The sequence below is a fragment of the Asterias rubens genome, chromosome 3 (assembly GCF_902459465.1).
Source record: "Asterias rubens chromosome 3, eAstRub1.3, whole genome shotgun sequence".
Taxonomy (NCBI): Eukaryota; Metazoa; Echinodermata; class Asteroidea; order Forcipulatida; family Asteriidae; genus Asterias; species Asterias rubens.
Window position 1 is genome coordinate 21,127,780 of NC_047064.1, and position 15,161 is coordinate 21,142,940.

General features: G+C 40.3%; 2 protein-coding genes across 3 annotated transcripts; both read left to right on the forward strand.

The window, feature by feature from the left end:
• The first annotated feature begins 129 nt into the window (after positions 1-129).
• Positions 130-3,980, forward strand: LOC117288278 (UDP-D-xylose:L-fucose alpha-1,3-D-xylosyltransferase 3-like). 2 transcript variants are annotated; one of them, XM_033769069.1, is made up of 3 exons: positions 130-610; positions 1,863-1,953; positions 2,929-3,980. In XM_033769069.1, exons 1-3 carry the CDS (start codon positions 605-607, stop codon positions 3,792-3,794), a joined length of 963 nt encoding a protein of 320 aa, XP_033624960.1. In that variant the 5' UTR covers positions 130-604; the 3' UTR covers positions 3,795-3,980. The 2 variants fall into 2 exon arrangements, with proteins under 2 accessions (XP_033624960.1, XP_033624959.1); XM_033769068.1 differs by having other exon boundaries at positions 131-630.
• A 1,636-nt stretch (positions 3,981-5,616) lies between these two features.
• LOC117288523 (sodium-dependent phosphate transport protein 2A-like) lies at positions 5,617-15,111 on the forward strand. Its single transcript, XM_033769414.1, has 7 exons — positions 5,617-5,724; positions 8,634-8,841; positions 9,513-9,644; positions 10,023-10,166; positions 10,660-10,970; positions 11,665-11,878; positions 12,540-15,111. The coding sequence occupies exons 1-7, from the start codon at positions 5,695-5,697 to the stop codon at positions 13,538-13,540; spliced, it is 2,040 nt and encodes a 679-aa protein (XP_033625305.1). The 5' UTR covers positions 5,617-5,694; the 3' UTR covers positions 13,541-15,111.
• Positions 15,112-15,161: the final 50 nt, after the last annotated feature.

Consider the following 15,161-nt stretch of genomic DNA (forward strand, 5'->3'; position numbering starts at 1 on the left):
GTTTGTACTGTAGTATTAGTTGTAAGCCCAAAGTCTCCATGTACTGTCAAGCGACATTTTATAAAGTAACTTGCCAACCAGAAACTGCGCATGCGCTGGTTTCGCCCAAATATTTGTAAACAAAAGAAAGGTCTATATACAAACATTGACACATACCAGTTGGTTTCGCCCTTCTTCCTCCATGGTTTAGCCAACTGTAGAATGGGGGGCGCTATTTGCATCACTATTATTATAGTGATTACGTAATGGCTTTCATGGCGACGGTACACATTCATTCTATTCAGCTAGCTGTACAAGGCCTTCATGCTACTGAGTTGTATTGCATTAACAACATACAGAGCAGCAGGGACCAATAGTCGAACTGTCACTTGTAAGACAATCTACTTCATTCCTTGACGAGTATTACATGTTTAAAAAAAATCATCTTATGGTGTCCATTGAACACTTGCTGTGTCTTGTAGTTGGCTTCGTTTGTTGCTAGGGTCATTTAATTATATCACAGATACAGTGTATTGGGCTGTGCATTCACGCAGCAACCGTACACGAAGACAACCATTTTGAATGCTTACCGATCCAAAGGGAAAGGGAGAAACTGCAGAATTTGATGATAGTAAGTATACAAACGCAAAGGTAAGTCGAGCTTCTATCAATGTTATGTAATAGATCAAACTTGAACTTAACACTTGGGGTGATCAACGAGGAAATTTCCGTATCCTGCCACCACTTTGTCATTTTGATATGAAATAAATTGGTGAGAAAATAGAAGTAGCTGTTGCAAACTGCTTCCCAACCAAAGGATGGTATAAAAATACATAATGGCCTGTCGACGTTTTGACTTATTTATACCCATGCTTTAGCCATGGAGGCTACCTCCATGCTTTTAGCACAGGCTTTCTCGAAGGCTAAATGAGAACACAACAAACATGAACAGAAAATCAGTGAAGCAGAAATACCTGAATAGAGAGAGAGAGTAATAGAGAAATGAGTATAGTTTTACTTTACAATGAGATATTCCTTTTTGTAAAAATTAGTGGAAAAGTGGTGGCCGGATACGGAACTTTTCCCAATTAACTGGCAACCATTTCCAGGCAATCTCCAAGAAAGTGATTTTATTTCAGCTGCATCATTGAGGGCGCTGTAGCCACAAGGGTTTTAAAGGCAGTGGACACTATCGGTAACTGTCAAAGACTAGCCTTATAACAAACCTGTGAAAATTTGAGCTCAATCGGTCATCGAACTTGCGAGCGGAAAAAAACACCCTTGTCACACGAAGTTGTGTGCGTTTAGATGGTTGATTTCGGTTGATTACTTCTTTCTCAAAAACTATGTCACTTCAGAGGGAACCGTTTCTCACAATGTTTTATACCATCTATACCTCTCCCCATTACTCGTCACCAAGTATAAGGTTTTTATGCTTATAATTATTTTTAGTAATTACAAATCTCGTATTATTTCATCGACGTTTACTGTGTTTTTTTATCGCGATTTTTTTGTTCGTGGTATGTGCCTTTTTTATGTCCCGTTCGGTTCCTTCCTGAGTGAACAGTGGCTGCCAAGCCACTTTATGCAACGGCGACATACACAATACTTTGATTGGAACCAGCCCCCCCCACCCCCCCCCCCCCCCCGAGACAATTTTTTTATAAATAAATAGAAAATAAAATAACAAAATATGTGTCCTGAAATCTTATGCTGAGAAGCATGCCTCTTTATTATTGCAGGCATAAGGAGACAATTTTAAGCATTATTCTAAAACTTTTGAGTTTTGTTTCTCAAGCTAATTTTTTTATCACAATGAATGAAAAGACACATTGGATAGGTCACCACATATGAATATATTACTTTGTTTATCCCTTTATTAGATCATGCTGATTTTCACCTGTCGGCGCTGGAATGGAAGACAGCTCGCCATCTTGGTTGTGGCGGCAAGTATAGGATTAGTGGCGTGGTCCGGTAAGGAAATCCAACCAACGAAACCCCTAAATATTATTATAATCATAAATTTAGAATCAGCTTGCAGGTCTGATACTTTACAGTGGCTTTGGATACAGAGGCAATGAAGGCGATTGCATCCATGCCCCCTGGTCATTTCCTTGGTGCCCTTGAAATGCTCCAGTAGAAATTTACGTTCCTTATGTTGCCCTTGCCCGTTCAAAGACGAAGTATACAGGCCTGACCTTATCAACAAAATTTTGCTTGTGTTTAAAGACAGTGGACACTATTGGTAATTGTCAAAGACCAGTCTTCTCACTTGGTGTATCTCAACATATGCATCAAATAACAAACCTGTGAAAATTGGAGCTCAATCGGTCGCAGAAGTTGCGCGATAATAATGAAAGAAAAAACACCCTTGTCACACGAAGTTGTGTGCTTTCTGATGCTTGATTTCGAGACCTCAAGTTCTAAACTTGAGGTCTCGAAATCAAATTCGTGGAAAATTACTTCTTTCTCGAAAACTACATCACTTCAGAGGGAGCTGTTTTTTTACAATGTTTTATACTGTAAACCTCTCCCCATTACTCGTAATCAAGAAAGGTTTTATGCTAATAATTATTTTGAGTAATTACCAATAGTGTCCACTGCCTTTAAATCTTGTGCAATAAAAAGGAGGTATAAGGACGCAAAGTTTATTTATCCAAACGAATTCTTCAGATGAACATTTTTTAGTCGCAGTATTTTTATAACAAAAACTCAATCACCAAATGCTATTTTCTTATCTGATAGTTCAATGTTCAATCAATCTTACAGGCTGGAAACACCACGCTGACATAATGTACCGAATGAAACGATTGAAAGACTTTGACCCCACGTTTTTAGTACGGTTTGTTGAGGCACCGAAGTTACCGGGCGTGCGAGCCACACCAAGCCCCTTGCAGGATATTATTGCAGTTACTCATCTGATAACTCAAATTTCAATCCCTCCTACAGGCTGGAAACGCCACAATGAGCAAATGAACCGAATGAAACGGTTGAAAGACTTCGACCCCACATTAGTACGGTTTGTTGAGGCACCGAAGTTACCGGGCGTAGGAGCGACTCAGAGCCCCTGGCAGGATGCCGTCTCAGACCCACGCCCAGTCGTCCTCGCAACCACGAACAAAGCCTTCTTGGACTTCACTGAAAACTGGTTGGAAAGCATCAAGCGAGTGGGCACTAAGCCACGGATTCTAGTCGTAGCCGAAGACGAAGAAACGCAGCGGTTTCTCTACGGGAGACCGGACGTCCACGTGGTGATTTCAGAGGGTTTCAAAATACCCGCTCACAAACTGGAGTGGGACTCACCTATCTACAACGCTATGGTGAACAAGCGGCCGGCTTACATCTATCAACTCCTAGAAAAAGGACACCATGTGCTCTTTAGTGACGTTGACACTGTGTGGTTGAAGGAACCATTCCAGTTTCTTGATGGTGAGTTTGACATAGCAGTAGAAGAAGACCAACACAAACCGTACATCGCTTACTGCGCAGGGTTCGTCTACTTTAGGTGTACAGAAAAGACCAAAGAGTTCGTAAAGGAATGGCTCCGCCGATTGCACGAATCACAGACTAGTATCTCAGATCAGGTGATTATGAATAAAATGCTGATCGAAGAGAAGCTCCCAGGATTAAGAAAGAAAGTGATGTCATCCCAGATTTTCCCGAATGGCAAACTTTACTTTGCTAATTCTCAGTTTTATGAGAACCACCACGAGAAAGCGGCTGTAGTGCATAATAATTGGGTACAGAGCAAGGAGGTCAAACTGCAACGGTTCAAAGCAAACAATTTGTGGTTCGTTGAAGACAGAGAAGGGTAAAGCAGTGACCTGTCAACTCTTACATACTGCGAGGCCATTTTGTTTGTTGTTGCATTCCGAGTTTGTCCAATCGCAAACTTGGGAATTGCTACTATAGGTGTTTACACAAAATGTGATCAAAACCATATCTTTAAAGGATTTGGTTACTTTTTGTAACACAAAACACAATGTCCACAGATTTACATTAAACCAACACCGTTTGAAGATAATGATAATAGAAAGCTTACCTTAAAAATGTTAGTTGCTGGGGTGCTGTAGGTTTTGAGAAATTGGTAAAACAATGTCATGAAAATACATTTTTACATGCTAAAATAATTTGCGTCTCATGATCAGAGAGACGGAAATTATTTTCATAGCATTGTTTTACTCATTCTCAAAAACTACAGCACCTCATCAAGTAATATTTTCAGGGAAGCTTTCTACTATCATTATCTTCAAACTGTGTGAGTTTAGTGAAAATCTGTGGACATTGTGTTTTTTGTCCAACAAAAAGTACATAGACCCTTTAATCACATTTTTGTAACTTCTTGTTGCAAGGAAATTACTCGAATAGTATATTAATTTTGTTTTAGTATTGCTAGGTATTGAAACCAAATGTGATTCATCAGCTATAATTGGGAACACCCTTTACTTTTTTTCGGGTTTTTTTTTGCAAAAAAAATCCCAAATGCACAAAATAACAAACCTGTAGACATTTTGGGCTCAATTTGTCATCGAAGCTGCAAGAAAAAAAATGAAAAATTAAACACCATTGCTGCATATAATTACATATGTGCTTTCAGATGCCAAGGCAAGACTTCATACATGACCTCTTTCACTGAAACTACATGTACATTACATCAACGGATGTTGTTTCTGACAGTGTTTTAAAATGTCAACAGCTTTTAACCAAATAAGTTTTAAATTACAAAAAATGCCTTAAAGGTCAAAGGAATTTGTTTGAAATATTTGTGAATTATTTATATCGTTCAAAATAAACTCATGGCCTAGGCTATTATTATTCGTTTTAAATATTTAAGCGTCAATAAAATAATATGCATCATGACGCAAAACCTGACCCCAAAAATGTGAATTTACTTTTTTGTTTAACTGAAAGTTGTTCTAGATAACAGACGAAGCAGGTGGGCTTGGCCATAGTAGCTCCTAAATTGTTATGATTTGGTGAAATTTATACCAATGCGAATTACTCTCAAAAACTTAGTGTTTTCAGCTTTAAATTAGATGCTTAGAGTCATGTTAAAGTGTTAGCGGTAACCAACTCGACAGAGCCTGGTAATTTATGGACAACCATTCACATTTTCCAGATAAAAACATTGAGAATTCGTGATCGTTGTGATCTGAAAAGTTAAGTTCCAATTATCACCCAGCAAAGCTCCAAAAACACAAACTAAATTTTTTCCTGTTGGGCCACAATGTTAATTAAGCCTCAATCAAAAGTGCGAAGACAATCGGAGTTTTTAATTCGGATATTGCATTTGTTCAGGCTCTGCCTTTTCTCTACTTGCTGGCATCATTTCAAGTTACCTAGAAATAGCACAGTGGTCTCACTTTGTGGCAAATTTTGGATATCCGTTTGAAAGGTTCCGATCTATGAAAACTATAGAAAGACTTCTCTCCCCCAGTGGTCTTTACTTAAAAGTTTGCTTCTATATAACCCACGTTGGGGTGACTCACTGAAGAGAGGAAGGGGCTGTTTACATGTATATAATATAGAGCGATGGGGAGCAGAGGACTCTTTCGAAAGGGGGTGACGTTGCCGGTGTTTTTGAGCTCCTCAAGACATAGGCCTAGGTGTTTCCTACCGGTGCGGTACCAGCTCAAATTCAACGGTTGGGTCGCTTGGCTGGCTGGACAACAAGGACCTGTTTTGGGGAGGGATTTGTTCATCTAAACGCTCATCATGACGCGAACGGAGGACACTGAAGATCTGGTAAGTGTCCCAAATACGTCTTAAGATTTCATTCACTATAATACCTGTAAATAACAATACATGATGTATATGTAGTTACAGTCTCCTGAAGACGATCAGAGCATACTGATTGAAACGTTGAGTTGTTAACCACCGGTTCTTTTTAGAACCAACACTACTCGAAAAAGAGATTTTCACATGTACTCTCACCATAGACCTTATCGCAAACACCAATGCGCAAGCGCAGACTGTTGAATGAGGTGCATTGTGGGATATATATGGATCAAATTTGGATACCAGCTAGACCACAATGCACCTAATTCCAAGCTTTACGCGCGCGCCCGGTATTTGCGAAAAGGTCTATGCATGCATCATACTTTAGTATGATTCAGACAGTTTGTATCTGCGCTTCATCACCAGACATTTCAAGGATCACCTATCTTGAATTTTCAGAATAACGTCTTGTGTGTTGTTTATACACGGGGTGCGTTTCGCTTGGTAACAAACAAAATAAGTGCTTCGGTTGAACTTGCCATTGGGGGTCACTGACCATTGACCGAACAAGTTATTGGTTACAGCCGCAAAAAAAAGAACTCAAGGTGTTTCGGTGTTGCCGACCATCGCACCAGACTTCAGGACCAAATTATTAGCTAAGCACAACAAAATTATGCTTACCAGAGCAAGGTTTCCAGCCAAACTACCATTTCACAATGTCATGTCAAATTGAGAATAGTATCCTGCTTATTTTCGCTTAGCAGAAATTATTATTTGTGATTGTGTTACGATGCTTTATTAAGTATACTGCCTTGTTCAGAAATATATAGACTAACTCTGCGTTTAGAACAGCGTCGTCCCTAACAACTTTGAAACATCAAAGGCACAGTCCCGTATTAGATTTATTTCCTGAAATTGCACAATCGTTAATTTGCCACATCCCCTTGCCTTCGAATTTAATAATGGAGTAGGGGTTACACATTGAAACATATTGACATAATATCAAGGTGATTGAGCTGGCATGAACTTATTTCCATAAAGCAACCTCTAATTTGCATGCACTATCCTACTGACGTCAGTAAGATAATTTTGTTGAACTGAAAAATGTTTTCAAACAGTTTGTAAACGCAAAAAAACACTGTAAAGAGAAAGTAATTGACATTGAAGTAAGCTTCATTGTAATTGATTGTGTGGTTTTTTTCACACTCAAGTTCTTAGATGGATAGTCTTACCACGACATGAAAACAACCACAACCTGAGCATGTTACAAATTGCCAGATATGCGTAATATTAATTATGAAAGATGCCATACAGTAGTTGTTAACAATGTGGCGAAATCGGTCATCTTTTCCTGACGATGAGGGCGCTATACAAACGGACAAAGCAGAGCCATGTGGGTTTTTTTTATAGAGAGTTCCGATCAGAAGCCATTTTTGTGGTTAAACAAATCCTTGGCTAATACAGGATGCCAGACTAGTCAGCCTATTGGGTTGTGCTGCATTTGGACCGAAAATGACATCTACACGTGACCAAATACAAATGTTCCCTCTGAGTCGCAATTTTGCCATACACAGCCATTTCGGCCCAGGCCCAGATATATGTATTTTTATCATTTGAGTGAGAAATTACCTCTTTCTCAAAAACTATTTTACTTCAGAGGGAGCCATTTCTCACAATAACTATAATTTCAACAGCTCTCGATTGCTCGTTACCAAATAATTGTTACGCAAACAATTGTTTTGAGTAATTACCAATAGTGCTCATGCCTTTAAGTACCATGCCAAACACAAAATGGCTGCCATGATGACGTCAGACCAGACCCGTCTTGGAACGCACAACGGAAGACAAACAACTAAAACCAGGATATCGCCTGATGACTGGAATTGTGTTCATTCTAGACAGACACAAGGGGGTTATGAATAAGACATGGGAAGGGGAAGGGGGTAAATTATGACTCAGTCTGTTGCTTAATATAGGGCTCCCTACAGTGACAGTTAAGCGTCAGTGAAGGAAGGAGGTATGCACGGTCTGATGCATGACTGCACGGGCCAACGTCAAACGGCACCAGGTTGGGTTTATAGGGAGATGTTTTCTGGCAGGAAATTGGTCTTAATATAGTTTGTTTAAATATTTCAATGCAAATAATTTGTATTTGGTTATCCATATAGGTCTACACCTATGTGTGTTAAAGACAGTGGACACTATTGGTAATTGGCAAAGACCAGTCTGCTCACTTGTATTGCTGTATCTCAACAAATGCATAAAATAACAAATCTGTGAAAAATTTGAGCTCAATCGGTCGTCGAAGTTGCGAGATAATAATAAGAGCAAAAACACCAAGGTCACACGAAGTTGTATTATTTCAGATGCTTGATTGACCTCAAATTCTAAATCTGAGGTTTCGAAATCAAATTCGTGGAAAATTACTTCTTTCTCGAAAACTACGTCACTTCAGAGTGAGCCGTTTCTCACAATGTTTTATACTGCCAACTTCTCCCCATTACTCGTTACCAAGTGAGGTTTTATGCTAATAAATATTTTGAGTAATTACCAATAGTGTCCACTGCCTTTCAGCACTGCATTTATAATCTGATGTTTCCTGAGTCCTCTGATATGTATAGTTACTCATTGCTGGTACGTGACCTTTGCCGGCCGTTCTACAGCAGGACCAAACTTCAAAAAGCCTAAGCACCAAAAACGAATGCTTAGCACATACAATAGTGCTTACGGGTTACCAACCAAAATCACATTGTCGTAACTGGTATGCCGCTAAATTTTTGCTTAGCAAGTAAGTTGTCAAGCAGTATTTTTCTGCCTGAAGTATGTATACTTCAGAGGTAGTTATTTCTCACAATGTGTTATACTAGCAACAGTTTCCAAAACCACAAGACCTGTACTGTAACTTAAATGATTTGAACTTTATCAAATTTCCACAGGTCATGGATCCGGACCATCCGAGCAATCATCGCCAAGAGAGGCTCCGGAGCTTTGGTCGTGTCGCCGGAGGAGTGCGTCGATACACGGGTAGCTTCAAGAAGCGAGTCCGGAAATCCGTGAATTCCTTCATCGATGGAGGAGAGATTGATGAGGAGGTTGACCCGTGGGCTCTTACCGAAATGGAACAGACCAGTGAACCCTGGTCCGGTAAGTCAGTTTTTGACCTTTACAAGCCGTCTGGTTGACCCGTGGGCTCTTACCGAAATGGAACAGACTAGTGAACCCTGGTCCGGTAAGTCAGTTCTTGACCTTAGAAGCTGTCTGGTTGACCCATTGGCTCGTTTAATACCGAAATGGAACAGACTAGTGAACCCTGGTCCGGTAAGTCAGTTCTTGACCTTTACAAGCTGTCTGGTTGACCCGTGGGCTCTTACCGAAATGGAACTGACCAGTGAACCCTGGTCCGGTAAGTCGGTTCTTGACCTTTGGAAGCTGTCTAGTTGACCTATTGGCTCTTTTAATACCGAAATGGAACAGACTAGTGAACCCTGGTCCGGTAAGTCAGTTCTTGACCTTTACAAGCTGTCTGGTTGACCCGTGGGCTCTTACCGAAATGGAAAAGACCAGTGGACCCTGGTCCGGTAAGTCAGTTCTTGACCTTAACAAGCTGTCCAGTTGACCCATTGGCTCTTACCAAAATGGAACAGAGAACCCTGGTCCGGTATTAAGTCAGCTCACCCTCCTATTATTACGCCCCTGTTCTCACAATTTCCAATTTCGCTTATAAAAACACACCCCGGGAAATTCCCGGGGAATTTTTACCCCACTATTAAAGCTTTATTGTCACTTTTTCTTTCACCCTTATTCGAATTATTTAGAGTTAACGACCTGTGGGAAGATTCAGCGTGTCGTAGTGGACTGGATTGGCCGTCCTCTAGGCGTCATCATCCTGCTATATTTCTTTATTTGCTCGCTGGATTTGATGAGCTCGGCGTTCAGACTTCTTGGAGGTAAGGAGCAAAAACTGATGATAATATTCACAAAATCTTGCGAAAAATGGATAGTAACCATCAGAATTGAAACTTGGGGTAGGAAGATGTGCTTGATTATAACAATTAGTTGCCATCAACCGTAGCAACTTGCCATGTGGTAATTTTTGTGAAATTTAGGTTACGCCGCACAAATCGTATTGTTCAAAAATTAAAAACAAACAACAGTACGTTGGCGTTAGCGTGTGCAAGATTCCTGATAGTGACACTGGGGTTTTATATAGAAATCCATTGAAAGGAACTTGACATTTTGACCTTCTGTTGAATAATGGCAGATTACCAAGATGGATTGATCCTAGTACCTAGACTCCTTCATATCTGTTTTCTTTAACTCATCAGGTAAGGAGGCCGGTGAAGTGTTCGCTGACAGTACCCTGTTGAATAACCCCATCTGCGGCTTGATGATCGGCATTCTAGCCACAGTGTTGGTCCAGAGTTCAAGTACATCCACGTCCATCGTAGTCTCCATCGTGTCGGCTGGAAGTAAGACTATATGGCACCGGCTCTGGCTTAGGCAGCACTAATCATTTAAAGCCAAAGTTGTGTACGCTGAATCAAAATGGCTACTGTAGTCAAGCCAAAGCCAGTATCGTGGTTTTGAACCACTTTTTCTACAATACAATCAAACGTAATATTTGGTATGGTGCCTTATCAACGTAGAAGTGAAAGAAGAATCAAAAACATAGGATAAAAAAAAAATCACATGGTGCTCATTGGGATTTCTCTCTTCCCATTTTTTGGTTACTTCGACGTTGTCTTTGAGTTGATGTTTTCAGACGCCATGTAGGATTTGTAGAAATTGTTGTTCATTTTTGTGCAGTATTTCTGTCTTGTGTTCTACTCTGGTGTGTCTTATTTCAATGTCTTTTCTCCTGTTGTGTATGTGTTTTTGGCATGTTCTTGCTGTTTTTTTATCTGAATAAATTCACTAAATAAATCAACTTCTTCCCGCCAATCAACTTCTTCCCGCCAATAGTCTTACAAGTGAAGCCGGCAATCTTCATCGTCATGGGCGCTAACATTGGTACCTCTGTCACCAACACCATCGTGTCCATGGCACAGTCAGGCAATCGCAATGAGTTCAGACGGGCCTTCGGTGGAGCAACCATTCACGACATGTTCAACTGGCTGTGCGTCTTCTGCCTACTGCCGGTGGAAGTGGCTACACACTATCTTTACCACTTCACGAGTCTCATCGTGAATAGCTTCAACATGACTACAAACAAGGGCACTAAAGTTGAACTTCTCAAGGTGCTGACCAAACCATTTTCCAAGAAGATTATTGACGTGAGTATGACGTACAATAGACCCAAAGCTTGGAGGAAGTGTTAGGTTTAGATGGAGTGGGCTCCACCCAACAATGCCATAGTAGGTAGTACACTGCAAAAGCTGGGGTAAAATTTACACCGTGTGTGTTCTCACATGATACCCCCCCCCCCGAAAAAAAAATATATATATATATATATATACACTATCAAATAATAAACCACAAGGGAAACTGACTGGGAACATTTTTAAATGATTTTGGATTGAACAAAGAAAAATTGACTAGAGTGGGATTTGAACCAACGACCTCCGGCACGTTAAACCGGAGGTCGTTGGTTCAAATCCCACTCTAGTCAATTTTTCTTTGTTCAATCCAAAATCATTTATATATATATATACATATATAAATAAATAAATAAATAAATAAAAATCAACAATTACAACAGGGTGTGGTATAAACTGTTTTAAAAAAACTCATCTCTGCCAACTGGTCACATTGGTGTTATTTTTAACACCATAAGGTGTTAATTTGTAAGGTGTTAATTTGTATTCTCTCTTAGGTATAAGCCTCCATGGTATAAGACCACAACTATTATGGTGTTAAGTTTAACACCCTTGTTTTTGCATAGTAAGCACTCCCACGTTAATCGTGAGAGATAATCTACCTAGTATAAACCATGTTAATAGTGTTATTATGAATTGTTTGTCAATGCAGATTGACAGTAAAGTCGTCGCCAAGATCGCACTTGGTGACATCGATCCCAGCGAGGCCAAACTCCTCAAGGTGTGGTGTAAGAAAGAAGAAGTGGCGGTCTTTGTCAACACTACGATGACGCCACCTACGACAATGGCCGGCGAGGTGACCAGAGCTGGATTCCCGCAAGACCCAGATATGGTTACTGAATACATCGAGGTTGGAGTAGAGAAATGTGAGTTTGTCAAGTCAGTGTTTTCTTTAGACCTCCTTCAACCTTCAATTGTGAAATCCTTGTTCAGCTTTATAGTTATACTGGGATGGTTCAGAAATGACGTCACAGACAAAGTGCATAAGAAATAACAGGTGGCCACAAGACAAAAAGACTGGCAATGGACGATAAACTTAGAGGGCGTACAAACTGTATGATGAGTTTGAGGGGAATACGAAGTATTCCAAAGACCTACAACTTCAAAAACATCACATTGCCCATTATAAAAGTTTACCCTAAAGCCATTCCTCCAGAGGACCATGTCACACGAGGCAATTTACAGGCAATAGATCCAGGCAATATCCAAGAAGGAAAGCCATTCACATTTTGAATGTTCATATTTTTGTTAGGGATCGTAAGACGATGTCTGCAAAATGACTCAGGAGTGCGACCAATAAGTTCCTATAAATTATAGCATGCACTGTTGGTTGCCTCCAAGTTCCATCATGTGACATGGCTCTTTAGACACCCAGTAACAAGGAGCAATTTTAAAAGAATCTCAATGCATAAAAGGCTTGTAATTATTAAATGCATCTTTTCATCCCTAGAACCTTGCTCCAAGAATCTCTGACGTTCATGATAATATTTCTGCCATTTTATGCATAGTTTTCTTCTTGTCTTGCAGGTAAATACTTGTTTGCCGATACCGGTATATCAGAGAGGGGTGTAGGGGCCATCCTCCTCATCCTTACATTGATCCTTCTCTGTACCTGCCTCATCCTTATGGTGAAACTTCTTAACTCCATCCTCAAGGGTCGCATGGCCGGCATCATCAAGAGGGTCATCAACGCAGACTTCCCCCGTCCATGGCATTGGGTCTCCGGCTACCTCGCCATCATTGTTGGTGCTGGGGTGACGTTCATAGTGCAGAGCAGCTCTGTCTTCACGTCAGCGTTGACGCCTTTAGTTGGTCTTGGTGTCATAACCTTAGAGAGAGTCTACCCCTTGACCCTGGGCTCCAACATCGGCACCACAGCCACTAGCCTCTTGGCTGCTATGGCAAGCTCAGGCGACAAACTCAAGAACAGTATCCAAATCGCCCTGTGTCATCTCTTCTTCAACATCTCCGGGATCTTGATTTGGTATCCAGTCCCGTTCATGAGAAGGATACCGGTCAATCTCGCCAAGAGCCTGGGGAACACCACAGCCAAGTACCGGTGGTTTGCCATCTTCTACTTGTTCATCATGTTCTTCTTTATACCCCTGTTGATCTTCGGACTGTCTATGATCAGCATGTGGCTCTTGCTAATTGTGGGTGTCCCATTTATCCTCTTGTCAACATTTGTTGTTGTCGTAAACATCCTGCAAGCTAAAAAACCTCACCTCCTCCCCAAGAAACTCCGCAATTGGGACTTCCTCCCACTCTTCATGCACTCCCTAGCACCATTAGACTCCGTCATCACTAAAGTAATGCACGCCTTTGGAAGATGCTGCCCGTGTATTAAGAAAGACAACACTGGGGAGGAAGATGGTAAAGATTTGCCGCTCCACAATGGAAATACAGCCCAAAATCTGGCAGTTCACTATGATGCTGTCAACAAGCGCACAAGCACATTGCCGTTAAATTCAGCCACTCTTAATAGTGCAGAGCCAGACTCAGAAGCACCACGCACCCACTCGGTTTAATAATGGCACACTTGCTGTCCACCATTTTGTTTTATAACAGCTTTGACAATGAGATGCAATGTGCAAGTCAAGTGCAGGTAATAACATTATTTTACTTCTACTATCTTGTTATCGAGAACTTTCGCGTCGCTTCGTAGCAACTTACATCGTCCTTGTCACAACAATATGCATAAATAATTTGTCAGAAAGGAGGTGTTGTTTCAGAACTGCGAATTATTTGTCTTGTCGTTATTTTTACCAATGGTCTTCAGCTGTTATAAGTTGTGTGACAAATTGAACTAAAAACAATAAATAAACATTTTGATAAAATTTGTATTCTCTTCGATCGGGCAAGCAAGATTGTAGTCCTGTTATGAACCAATGCTCCAATGATGTTAAACAGCGCCCTCAGTTGTCAAGTCATGGTCTATAAAATAGCTAAGTATGAACTTGTACTAGTCGCTCCATCATTCACACCCGTTCATCATCCAACACAATGTACCGTAAACTTTGCATTTATTATTATTAGGCATAATGTATCTGCTGCTGAAAATTTCCAGGAGCTCCTGCTCGACTGTGGGGGTGTGTGTGGGGGTGTGTGTTTTTGCATAATTTTTTTTACTCACTCTTAAAAAAGATAATCACTTTTTAATGTTATTGTAAAGGCTGTTACCAAAAATAATAATAATCTTTCCTTTTTTTCTGGGAATCTCTAATTCGACATTCTTTTTATTCATCCAAGTTTATTTGGGGTAAAAAAATCGGTCGAATGCCTAGAGAGTTGTCAAAGTTAACGGTTGGGGAGAACTCATCTCCAACAAATAATTTGCAAAGTAACACTGCATGCCAGTATTCAAAAAATAAGTCAAAAATCACACGGACAGAAATGAACAAAATTCTTAGACAAAAAAAGGAATATGATACCTGGTTAGGCCGCCGGCCGCAGTCGTCCACCTCTGTGTATAAAGAGGAGGCAAAGGTCACTGTTGTGCCGCTCGTGGGGTGTACAATTTGTTGGCAGTGATTTTGGGGCTTTTGTAAACAAGTGTGTGGCTAGCTGTAAACAAGGGTTACTAACGCCTTATCAATATTATCATCATGTATACATAATATAAATACTTACAAGTCTAATGCCATCAATGATTAAAAAATTCGAAAATTATTACTTCCTAAAAAAGTAAAATGCATCCGGTCACAGACTGAAACACCAAAGTCAGATTAACTGTCTTTTGTATGAAACACGATTTCACAGAGGGTGTGAAATTCTCAAATATTTTCGAAGATAAGAATTTGTTAGGAGTACTTGTCCTATCTTCCTCCATGATTTTACTCACCAATACTTTATCAAAAGTTGCAACCGTAATTATAGCCGATATGATCTATGAACGGATCACCGAACTAATTTTGTGCAAAACAAAATTTCGCAGGACGTGAGCTCCCGTTTGTATCTTGGAGGTAGAAACTCTATTTCTACCTCCGTTGGTGGTTGGAACATGGTTGGGAACAAGAGGACGGTAAATTTTATTTCAAAACCTTCCTTGATTATTTGATTTTGAATGTAAAAATGCTATTACGCACCTGAGAAAAGTACATTAAAACAGATTATTCTCTTTAAAATAACAATGTCGTCGTTTGAAGGAAT

What these genes read in the sequence shown, in the direction of transcription:
- LOC117288523 (XM_033769414.1), top strand. Translation starts at nt 5,695, where the DNA reads ATGACGCGAACGGAGGACACTGAAGATCTG. An exon ending in GGCGTTCAGACTTCTTGGAG is followed by an intron (nt 9,645 to 10,022) that starts GTAAGGAGCAAA and finishes TTAACTCATCAG; the next exon opens with GTAAGGAGGCCGGTGAAGTG. An exon ending in CGAGGTTGGAGTAGAGAAAT is followed by an intron (nt 11,879 to 12,539) that starts GTGAGTTTGTCA and finishes CTTGTCTTGCAG; the next exon opens with GTAAATACTTGTTTGCCGAT.
- LOC117288278 (XM_033769068.1), top strand. Translation starts at nt 562, where the DNA reads ATGCTTACCGATCCAAAGGGAAAGGGAGAAACTGCAGAATTTGATGAT. An exon ending in GTAAGTATACAAACGCAAAG is followed by an intron (nt 631 to 1,862) that starts GTAAGTCGAGCT and finishes TCCCTTTATTAG; the next exon opens with ATCATGCTGATTTTCACCTG. An exon ending in AGGATTAGTGGCGTGGTCCG is followed by an intron (nt 1,954 to 2,928) that starts GTAAGGAAATCC and finishes TCCCTCCTACAG; the next exon opens with GCTGGAAACGCCACAATGAG.